Source organism: Squalius cephalus (genome assembly GCF_949319135.1).
Source record: "Squalius cephalus genome assembly, chromosome: 12".
Lineage (NCBI taxonomy): Eukaryota > Metazoa > Chordata > Actinopteri > Cypriniformes > Leuciscidae > Squalius > Squalius cephalus.
In genome coordinates, this window is record NC_137133.1 from 1,650,269 (window position 1) to 1,662,548 (window position 12,280).

The following is a 12,280-nucleotide window of genomic DNA, read 5'->3' on the forward strand; positions in this document are numbered from 1 at the left end:
GGTGAGTGTTAAGATGGTGGAGTGTGAAGTCATGCCTTGCTGTGACATACTTGTTTGAAGGGCTCAGAAGAGGACAGGCACACGGCTGACAGTCATCCGCTGTTCCCCTGCTGGCGTCTCCGTAATAACCAGGAGCGCATCGCTCACAGTTCGGGCCGATGGTGTGATCCCTACAGCCCTACAATACACACAAACACATTCACACGGGGATAGACCACATGAAAGACAACAACAACACATGACTAATGTCAGGACATGGAGGTGTGTTAGCATGTATACACAAAACATCTGCAGATTCTGTCTGGTGAAATGAAAACGCCGCCTTAAAGGAGAACTCCGGTCAATTTTAACATTGAGCTCATTTTTTTGTAAATCTGGAGTGCTGTCAATACAGAGAACAACGGCAGAAATCGGTGTTGCCTACACCGTGTTATCCTCTTTTTAAAATTTGCACCCTGTTGACTTCAATGGGGCAAGTTTTAAACCTGCTTTTAGCCTCTTAACATCCTTGATGTGTCATTACAAGTGCCCAGCCATGTGAGTGATTCCTTCAGAGTGAACACGGGTGAATCTGACTGCAGTAGATGTGAAAGATATGAATAAAAATGATGTTAATTCAGCCAGCGCACATACCTGTATTTACATCCTGTTTTCGGTCAAAGTCCACAGTAGTCGATTGTCGAGTTCACGCGCATAGGTTTAGTACGTACGATCATGCGCCCGAACTCGACAATCGACTACTGTGGACTTCGACCGAAAACAGGATGTAAATACAGGTATGTGCGCTGGCTGAATTAACTTCATTTTTATTCATATCTTTCACATCTACTGCAGTCAGATTGACCCGCGTTCACTCTGAAGGAATCACTCACATGGCTGTGCACTTGTAATGACACATCAAGGATGTTAAGAGGCTAAAAGCAGGTTTAAAACTTTCCCCATTGAAGTCAACAGGGTGCAAATTTTAAAAAGAGGATAACACGGTGGAGGCAACACCGATTTCTGTCGTTGTTCTCTGTATTGACAGCACTCCAAATGTACAAAAAAATGAGCTCAATGTTAAAATTGACCGGAGTTCTCCTTTAAACTTGCATAAAAGCTTTGTGTAACTCAAAAGTCTCAACGTTACTTACTATTAACAGAGCTAACTTTTAAAAGTAAGATTCCTCGACAGGGACGCACACTTCTCATCAGTCTGTCAGAGGCACACAGTGTCATGGATCAGAGGGACACTGATCTCTGAGAGGTGAATACACATACACACTAGGGCTGTCACTTTACGTTCGAAAATCGATTGCACAATTGATCGGACCAACCAACGCAAGTTTCGAAAACGAAAATAGGGAATCGATTTTAACGCCTTCTCTCGGAGCGCGTCCAGCTCGTCACGATACGCCCGCAGCGAACGCGCGTCACACAGCGACTGCAGGCTCTGACACACACACACACACACACATAACAGCAGATTATACTTCTGCATAATGAGTCTCTTTTAACTACAAAACTGTGAATTCTGCCGGTATTCAGACAGTCATGCACACAGATACAGATTCGGGCTACGGTCTACAATCGCCTTCGTAGGCGAAATTTGTTTGACATTTCGGTAACACTTTACAATAAGGTTCCTTTATTAAACATTAGTAAATGTATTAACTAACATGAACTAACAATGAGCAATACATTTACTACTGTTTTTGTTAATCTTTGTTAATGTTAGTTAATAAAAATAAAGCTGTTCATTGTTTGTTCATGTTAGTTCACAGTGCATTAACTAATGTTAACAAGATTTTAATAAAGTATTAGTAAATGTTGAAATTAACATTAACAAATGCTGTATAAGTGTAGTTCATTATTAATTAATGTTAACTAATGTAGTTAACTAATGAACTTTATTGTGAAGTGTTACCGACATCTCTAATGGTAAACACAGCCATGTTGAATCCTGCAGTGATGTTTCTCACTGATGTTATGGTAGTCCACTCTGATTATTGTTTTTGGAGAATGTTGCACTCCTGTTTGTCATTGTGCATGAAACTTCACGCCAATAAATCATCAGGAATATTTGCTGACTTGCTCAGCGCCCTCTTTACATTCGTCCTAATGCCTGTTAGTTGTCTGTGGATTTGACCATATTTGGCGTTTAAAATGGAAACGTCTTTAGACATGGAGAATCGATTTTACAATCGATTCAATGAACACTTATGTCTCAAAAATCGAACAGTGAATACACACACACACACAGTGATAATCACAGCGCAGTCCATGGACACAGCCACAGTCGGACAGCACAGGTCAGCGGTCGCAGCTCTTCATGTCTGTGTTATGTGGCCTGTGTCCTTGTTAAGAATAGGTGTAAATACTGTAACAAATGTATTGCTCATTGTTAGTTCATGTTAGTTAATTAATGTTAACTAATGAACTTTATTGTAAAGTGTTACCAAATAAACAACATTAGCTTAGTATAAAAAAATACTTTGAAACAACTATCCCACATTTCTGAATGTGTCCAACAATTAAAATCACAGAAAAATGTCATAATTTTGACATCATCTGTTAAACTAATAATCATTGTTGTAAAATGCTATTTTCAATTCAATGGTGTAAATCTGTTACAGTGTGATGTTGCCTATTGCAATAAAATGTATCATTCTTTGAACTTGTGACACACGTCAAAATTGAAAATTGACATTCAATTTCTCATTAATTTGTGATGTGTGGTGAATGTCAAGAGCTCAATCTAAATATTATATAAAGGGTTTTACGATCCATTCATATTTTAAATGTAAATGTAAATAACCAGTGGATTCTGGGCCTCTGGCGCACACACACACACACACACACACACACACACACACACACACACACACACACACACACACACACACACACACACACACACACACACACTCGTTCATCTATCTTTATGAGGACATTCATTGACACAATGCAATCTCTAGCCGCTTACCCTAACCTTACCCATCACAACTAAGTGCCTAACCCGACCCCTGACCCTAAACCGACCCTTGACCTCATTATAACCTTATCCCTAAAACCAAGTCTTGACCCTCAAACAGGCTTTAAAGGCTCTCAGAAACTGAGGACCGGCCAACATGTCCTCACTTTACTCTCTTTGTCCTCACTCCAGTGGTCTAAAACTCAAACTGGTCCTCACAAAGATAGTTGTACAAGTACACACACACACACACACACACACACACACACACACAGGAAATGGAACGGTTCTATTTTCTGCGCCTCCATCTGAACTGCATTCACAGCAGATTGTGTTATTGTGTTATTATAATGCAGTTCTGTTATTATGGGCAAACAGCAACAACAGCAAAAGCAGCAATGACAAAGCAAGTCAATTCTGTACACTCACTGTGAAGAAACAACTAAATACTTTCTTTCTTTCACCTCAACAATGAGCACACACACTCACACACACACATTACCAGGCAGTGTCCAGTGACGTCATTGCAGCGCTCCGCATGTCCGTGGCATTGACAGAGCTCACACACACCACGATACAGCGTCCCGTTCACCCTGCGGTAGCCCACCGCACACATCTGAAAACACACACACACACACACACATGGTTAGTGCATCACAGTAACATCATTCATCCTGAGGAAATGAAGGGTTTTTGGTAAAGGATAAGCAGGTTTGGCTGAACGCGTGTCTTGGGTTTAACAGTGTGTGTGCCAGTAATTAATCTGTGCTGTGCTAATTGACGGATCATTGTAGAGCACAAAGTGCTTTGATTTACTAAATGAGGGAGAAGATTTGTTTCAGTCAGCTGAAGCGCAAGGGAAGTTTATAGAGCCGGCTGATGAATGCCTGTTCAGACAGAGAGTGTGTGTGTGTGTGTGTGTTCTTAAAATGTGCTTTTTCAAACCTTTCTGTCTTGTTTTGTTCCATTAATTGTGTCTGAAGTTGTTCTGTTCGTCCTTATATCTGAGTAATCGAGTGTTTTCTGTCCACACAGGCCTTTTGCAGTCGGCATCAAAACAAAATTGTTTTGATTTATTTTCTAAATGTTAATGTTAATGGTCTTATTGTGAACAATTCAGTCATGCATATATTTTTTTTTTACCTCATAATCGATGTAATTAAAATACCACAGCTCTGTCTTAGTGCGAGGCTGTGCTGCATTTAAGTCAATCACATTCTGATCCGCCTTTATCCAGGTTTGCAACCCTTACTTTTCACAATCCAATCAACATCCAATGGATTGAATCAAGTTTCACCCTATATTTTTCATGTTCAAGAAGCCGTCTCACTCGGCACAATATGTTAGTAAAGTCGTCACTCTTTCCGTCTCTTGCCGACTTTAAGGCAGTATCCTCACCTAAATGGATCCTCATAAGACTCTAGGCTTATTCATCTTTGTTTTGTTTTTTTTAAATCAAGAACAACCTTCATAATGCCAAACTGTTGGCGGACTCCGGCTCTCAACATCACCACAGGCTGTAATAGATAATGTACATGTATGTGCACTGATAATAACAATAACTGTTTTCATATACAAGAGAAGGGCATCCAGGTCATGTGAACAGAAATAGCCCATATGGGTATATTGAAGATGTTTTACAGGTTAACATTGTTCTCGTTTCAGAAGCCGTTTCACTCGGATATACAACAAAACGGAAGAAAAGATTAGCGCAACTTCTGTTTCATGACGACTTTAATCTTTCCCCAAGAGAGACTGCCAGTTCCTCCAGCTTTTGTAATCAATATCCCGTAAATGATCCGCTCACAGTGAGATGCAGTGAACGAACCATCTGATGCTCTAATGAGCAGAAAAATACACAGCACACAAACATTGGGTTAAATTGTACATTTTTAATTAGATGAATCTATTATTTATCTATACTTCTATACTAATTCGCCTTAGTTGAACATTTCCAGTGAATGATCACAAATGATCATAAATAAGTGATTTTGACAGGCCTTTGAAAGGAAGTGTTTTCAAACATCAGCTTTTAGTGTGCTTGTGTCTGCATGCGAAATGCTGTGAAACCTGTGATCTCTGTTTCAAGTCTTTAATCATTACTCAGTCAACCTTTTAACACTTGTTTTTATCTGATTATTGTTGTTGCTAATGTGCTGTGTAATTGTCAGAGCTGTTTGAGGACTAATTTAGCTCATTTGTATGAAATATTCAAGCATTTTTATATTTAATCCCAAATTTTTCCCAGACACAACAATATCCAAATCATGTGTCATTAGTATCCCTTTGAAACAATCAGTCATAATTTTTAGAAATTTTCATGGAAAAGTGTGTGAAAAAGTGTGTTTTATGATCGGTCACAATTGTATAGATTGAATATAGGTCTATTTGACCTATGCAGTGTGTTTGTGTGTGTTTTTGTGCGTGTGTGTGTGTGTGTGTTTTTTTTTTGTGTGTGTGTTTTTGTGTGTCTGTGTGAGTGTGTGGGGAGATCAGACATCAGAGGAGACGTGACCATGTGTGAGTGTGTGTGTGTGTTTGTGTACGTGTGTTTGTGTGTGTGTGGGTTTCTGTGTGTGTTTCTCTGTGTGTGTCTGTGTGTGTGTGCAGATCAGACATCAGAGAAGACGTGACCGTGCGTGTGTGTGTGTGTGTGTGTGTGTGTGTGTGTGTGTGTGTGTGTGTGTGTTTGTTGTGTGTGTGTGTGTGTGTGTGTGTGTGTGTGTGTGTGTGTGTGTGTGTGTGTGTGTGTGTCTGTGTGTGTGTGGAGATCAGACATCAGAGGAGACGTGACCGTGTGTGTGTGTGTGTGTGTGTGTGTGTGTGTGTGTGTGTGTGTCTGTGTGTGTGTGTGTGTGTGTGTGTCTGTGTCTGTCTGTGTGTGTGTGTGTGTGTGTGTGTGTGTGTGTGGAGATCAGACATCAGAAGAGACGTGACCGTGTGTGTGTGTGTGTGTGTGTGTGTGTGTGTGTGTGTGTGTGTGTGTGTGTTTGTGTGTGTGTGTGTGTGTGTCTGTGTGTAAAATTAGGTAGAAAGTAAGGTACAACAGTTAGCCTATGTGTATTAGTATGTAGATACAATGGGTTATCCCACCGGTCACTATTGTTGCCGTTGACATGTTTGTTAGTTCTATGACCACATTAAACAAAGTTGAGTAATTGCAAATGCATATATCAATACTAGACACCTTAAACATGATATGTACCAAAAATCTATGTCCTATCTTTATGTTAACATACTTTACCACCCTTTTCTTTGGGAGCTTTCTTGCTGCCATCCTCTTCTCTTGGCGCAAACAGGAAGTAAACAGCTCTGGTCATGTGACAATTTACAGTAAACATGCGACACTGCACATATTTCATTGAGACCCTTTATTATTTCAATATCTGTTGGAAATGCATTGATAGATCATTCAGTAACATTTTTATAGCCTTAGAAATGAAACATTTTTTTACGGCCACTATTGTGACCGGTGGGATTAAATCTTTTAATCTTTTAAAACAGGTAAATTTTGGTTTGCATTCTGAAATGTGCTATTAGTGAGGCACAATTGTGCAAGACTGCTCATTAGCATCAGCCTCTGTGATGACGTCTAAGTGCCTTCACATGATGCTTATTTTCAGCATTATTTTCAAGCCGTCACTCGCATGATCACTTCTGAATGAAACAGTCCCTTTCACTGAGCTCAATGCATTTTGGGACTGACTTATTCATGGAGAATGCATGTGACGCTGCCTTAGAATTTGGTCAAAGCCAGATATACTATAATGAGGCAGAATAATTGCGCTTCTGCCTTCGCGTCGGGATGATGTCTCAGTGTGCTGTCTAGATCACTAGGGTTTGGCACAGAACTGCTGACTGCAGAGATCGTTCACACACACGCTGAATATGAAGAGGATAGTTGGAATGACTACAGCAATAAGCATCACACTTGTTTTTCTGCTGTCTGTCAGGGACCCGGCTGACCCTGTCGCTCTGAGCGCGGTCTGGCCGGCAAACTGTCCTGTCCTGAGCGCAAACACACAACACTGAGCTGAGGACAGAGATGAGGAAACTAGGGCTGTCAAACGATTAATCGCGATTAATTGCATCCAAAATAAAAGTTTGTGTTTACATAATATATGTGTGTGTGTATGGAGTATAATTATTTTCTATATATAAATACACACACATGCATATATATTTAAGAAAAATTTGTTATTTATATATAAAATATTTATATATAATATAAATTATATAATATAAATATATATACACAGTATATACATGCAAATATTTCTTAAATATATACATGCATGTGTGTGTATTTATATATAGAAAATAATTATACACCGTACACACACATATATTATGTAAAAACAAACTTTTATTTTGGATGCGATTAATCGTTTGACAGCCCTAGAGGAAACACATTCAAAGGAACAGTTCACTCAAAAACTAATAATGTGTCATCAAGTACTCAATACTTGACGCTCACTTTTTAAGCATAATGCGGGACTCTTATTTTGAAATGTATGCTTATTCAAAAAGATGAGGGAGGTAAAATACACACTCTTACAGCCATCTACAGCATACAATATAAACACCATTAATCGCATATTTACTTACACAATACAATAATTATTTATTTAAACAATAAATTAATTTTTACTGAAGATTTCTATTATGATTGTAAGGTTTGGGTTAGTCTGCAGTTATTATAATGAGCTTTTCTCTGAGTGTCCTCGTGTAGGAGTAAAGGTGTGTGTGATGTCAGGTTTGAGTTTTGGAGGGTTTATATCCTGCGGTTGAGATGATCACAGTGTCTCAACAGTGTCTCTTGGCCAGTGGTTTCTGCTCACATCAGCATAAAAATCTGCTCACTCAGAAATCAATAGCCAGTGCAGCTTTAATGGAGCAGACACGTATGCAGAGAGAAGGCTTCTCGAGTGATTCGACACAGTCAGCCGCCCCTGCTGCTGATGCACACAGAGCAAACCAGACTCGTCCCACGGCTGACAGAGTTTGATCAGGGTTTGTCCCAGGAGCTGTACATGAGGAACACGAGACGGCACGGAGGAGGAGACGGCGTGTGTCAGACTGCCACTACACAAGGATTCATCGCTCCGACGGGAAGGAGTTTAAAACACACCGAGCTGCTACAATAATCACCACTGGGAACAATACCCAGCAAGCTAGGTTAACTATAGACCCGACATAGTCCAGCTTTAAGTAACCCACTTCTAGTCAAAATAACTTTGAATTTGGTTACATGTTGTTTTTGCCAAAATAACTTGCGAGATGTATGATATTCCATCATGTAAGCAAAGTAAACAGTGATTACAAGGTGTTTGGTTTCATTTCTTCACTTGTTTCATTTCTTTGTATCTAATTGATGACTAGTCTATTCTTGGGCTATTAGACGTCTATTCAATTTTCACTGACAGCCCACTGCGTTTGGACGGCTATTAGATGTCTTTAAAATGCAAAATTGCTTGCTGGGTAGTGTCTAGATTTACCAGCTGGAATCCTTGAGAAACGAGCTCTGTTTGAGAATGTTAGCAGCAGGTAAACTAGTACTAATCAAGTGTGTTGCACACGTCCTGAAAAGTGAAGCCGAAACGTTTCGATCGCCCCCTGGTGGTTGGCTGCAGTATAGGTCATAAACCCCGCCTTCTCCATGTAATCGAATGGGACGTGAGCCAAACTAAAAAAATCCATTTTCACTTCAAATACATTTTTCCAAAGATGGGTTCTAGTTTCACGCTGACGTATGTTCAAGTGTTTGATTTTCCAGTCATTTTGGTTATAGTTAGTTATTTGAAACTATAAAAGCGGGGTGTAATGTCATGATTGACAGCTGCGATTGAGTGTTGACCTTGATTCAAGGACATTTTGGCTTTATTTTTCTAATGGAAGGAAGTGAGATACATTGTCCATCTTTTTTTTTTTTTACAATCTATGGTACTAGTGAGCAGAACTGTACTTTACTGTACTGTATATTTCACTCTACTGACTGAAATAACCTGTTTTCATTTTGGATAGACAAATTTCAAATCATATTTCTGTTAATAGAGTGCTGCATGTATCATGTATTTCTATAGTTTTATAGTATATATATTCATTTATAGTATAGTTTATAGAATTTCTTCTGTATTTCTTTACGTCATATGCTCTCATTGACAAATACAGAACAATTAGTTCATGACATCAAAGCTAGATTATTGTAATGCTCTACTGGGTGGTTGCCCTGCACGCTTAATAAACAAACTACAGCTGGTCCAAAACGCAGCAGCTCGAGTTCTTACCAGAACCAGGAAGTATGATCATATTAGCCCGGTTCTGTCAACACTGCACTGGCTCCCTATTAAACATCATATAAATTTTAAAATATTGCTGATTACTTACAAAGCACTAAATGGTTTAGCTCCCCAGTACTTGAGCGAGCTCTTAACGCATTATAGTCCTTCACGTCTATTGCGATCTCAAAATTCCGGCCAGTTGATAATACCTAGAATATCAATGAGTTTTTGAAAGGGTATTTTGATTAAATGGCTGAATTAAGGTCTATGGTGAACATAAGCTCAAGATATGTTCATGTTTTATTCTACGTCATAAAATACATCAGTAATGCTCCCTTGTGATTTTTTTTTAACTTGTCTTGAAAAAGGAGCTTGCTAACAAGAGGTTGCCATAAAACGTCATCATCCGAACAGCTGAACTCATCTACTCACTATTCACTTTCACAGCCTCACTGTGATCAGACTCAAACAGTCAAGGAAAACGTTTTTAAACAAAGATTGAAAGAGTTTAATGATGCCGACGTTGAAGTCATGTGATCGAGCTGTAGTTCGTTTATAACCAACCTTTTTACTTCTGCCGACTGTATTTAGGCTTCAAAAGTTGTGAAGATTATCACGATGAAAAAAAACGTGTAACAATCATAAACTTTTGTTGGTCGCTCAGCTTATTTTCTGCAATAATCCAATGCAGCGCCTTACTGAATGAGTTTCAAATAAACCCATCCCAATGAGCTGTCCGTTTTACAAGAGGCTCAATCAATCTCCTCCTGTCCTCTGGATTTTCTTTTTGTGCTCCACAGAAAACATCACCAACACAAAGGTTCGGAGTGAGTAATGATGACAGTGTTTGGCTGAATCATTTAAAGCTTTTCAAATCAATTTCAAACTTTCACAGCTCTCCCTAAGGAGACTGAAGCCAGTCTCACGCTGTTCTGAGTGGTACATACAATCACTGCCAACTTTCCATGAAGGCTCTTAACCCTCTAGTGCTCTTCAATCATTTTTGACCGAAAAAAGTATACATTTGTTTTTTGTAGAATTTTTTTCTTCATTGGAATGGTACGAAACTTGATAAAGGTTTTAGCACTTGCTGTGTGAACACACACACAAACACACACAAAAAAATCATGGACATGATTCGAACAGGTTAAATGGTCCTGAAAAAAATAGTCACACTTGAGCTCCTCACGGTCAAAAATGAGCACATTGGAAATGAATGGGAGACAAATTTCCTCTAGTGGAAACTTCTGGTACTGCGGCCAAACAAACTCTCACTGAAAGCTCATTTTTTGAGATAACAGGCTCGAATTTTGAACACAACTTGTTTAGATTTATGGATTTTCTCAGTTTTAGAGTAAAACATGTTTTTGAAAATATATATTTCATATATTTAAATTTTAAAATTGTATTTTTGCAAATTTTTCATAAAAATAAAGGTAAAATTGTGTAACTTTTTTTAAGTTACACTTTTTAAACCTTTTTTACACTTCAGCAATAATCTACCAAGTGTCGTCTTTGAAAAGAGATCAAACTTAAGGGTAACACTTTAGAATACTGTTCCTTCATTAATGAATAATTACACAGGAACAAACGAGTAACGAATTATTAACATTCTAGTAACTACTATTAACTAACAATAAACTCTGATTAACAAATTAGTAAGTAATAGCGCTCAGATGAATGTAGTAGTTCATTATTAGCTAATCAATAACTACTATTTTTTTCATACCTCCCAGAGAACTACTATCTACAGGTTCATAATTAACATGAATAATGCATAATTTATAATAAAAGGTAATGGTAACCCACTAGTAATGACTCAAATATTACTACATCATTCTAAAGGAACTACTAATTATTTGGATCAGTATTCTAAAGTGAAAAACATGATAACTACCTAATATTGACTGAAGTCATTGTCAGCTTTTGAGATTTTTGTAAGATTTTGAATAGCAATTCCTTCCAATGGATTTGGTAACACTTTAGTAATTACTAGTGTGTTCCCATGATCTTCACTTTAGAGACTGATCCAAATAATCAGTAATTCCTTTAGAAAGATGTAGTAACACTTGAGTCATTACTAATGGGCTACCATTACCTTATATTAAACATTGTGCATTATAAATATTTATTAACCTGTATATAGTAGTTCTTATAGTCTTCAGTGAGGTATGAAAAATAGTAGTTATTGATTAGCTAATAGTGAACTACCACATCCAACTGAGCGCTATTACTTACTAATTCCTTAATCAGAGTTTCTTGTTAGTTAATAGTAGTTACTAGAGTGTTACTAATGCATTACTCATTTGTTCCTGTGTAGTTATTCATTAATCAAGGAACAGTATTCTAAAGTGTTACCAACTTAAGTTTATGCTCTAAAGCACATGTGTCAAACTCCAGTCCTGGAGGGCCACTCTCCTGCAGAGTTTATCTCCAACCAGCTCCAAAAACACCTGCCTGGAAGTTTCTAGTAATCCTGAAGACCTTGATTAGCTGGATCAGGTGTGTTTAATTAGGGTTGAAGCTAAACTCTGCAGGGTTGTGGCCCTCCAGGAACTGAGTTTGACACCCCTGCTCTAAAGCATTCAAGATTTACGACAAGAAAAATTAAAAATGGGAAAAAACAATAATGGGAAATTTAATTTTCAGGTATATGCTCAAAAAGTGAATGAATGGATTATAAATACAGCGTAAATATAATTTAGTACCACAAAATCCCCTAAAAATACAAAATATTAAATAAAAAAAACATTATCGAACTAAAATATAGTACATTCATTTCATTTTTCACCACACGCGAAGAGCACCAGAGGGTTCAATCTTCCATGTCAGACTACAGAAGTGTTTCCTGTCCACTTATGTGGGTTTGTTTTTCTTGCTTACCTCACAGGACGTCCCATCATATCCAGGTGGACACTGGCACACCTCCACCGCACGAGCCTGTGATCCGCTGCGAGAGTCTTCATCCGCCACACTCATGCTCACACTGCCCAACCTGAGTGTGTGTGTGTGAGAGAGAGAGAGAGAGAGAACATGATCCAGTCAC

General features: G+C 38.3%; 1 protein-coding gene across 5 annotated transcripts in view; it reads right to left on the reverse strand.

Moving 5' to 3' along the window:
- The window catches only part of lama2 (laminin, alpha 2), a 250,998-nt gene that overhangs the window by 126,187 nt on the left and 112,531 nt on the right, over positions 1-12,280 (reverse strand). For all 5 annotated transcript variants that reach the window (XM_079887440.1, XM_079887439.1, XM_079887438.1 and 2 more), the window contains exons 15-17: positions 12,118-12,229; positions 3,456-3,569; positions 51-178 (exon numbers count right to left, since the gene is read on the reverse strand). In XM_079887440.1, coding sequence (XP_079743566.1) covers positions 51-178; positions 3,456-3,569; positions 12,118-12,229 — 354 coding nt within the window. The remainder of the gene's footprint in view (positions 1-50; positions 179-3,455; positions 3,570-12,117; positions 12,230-12,280) is intronic.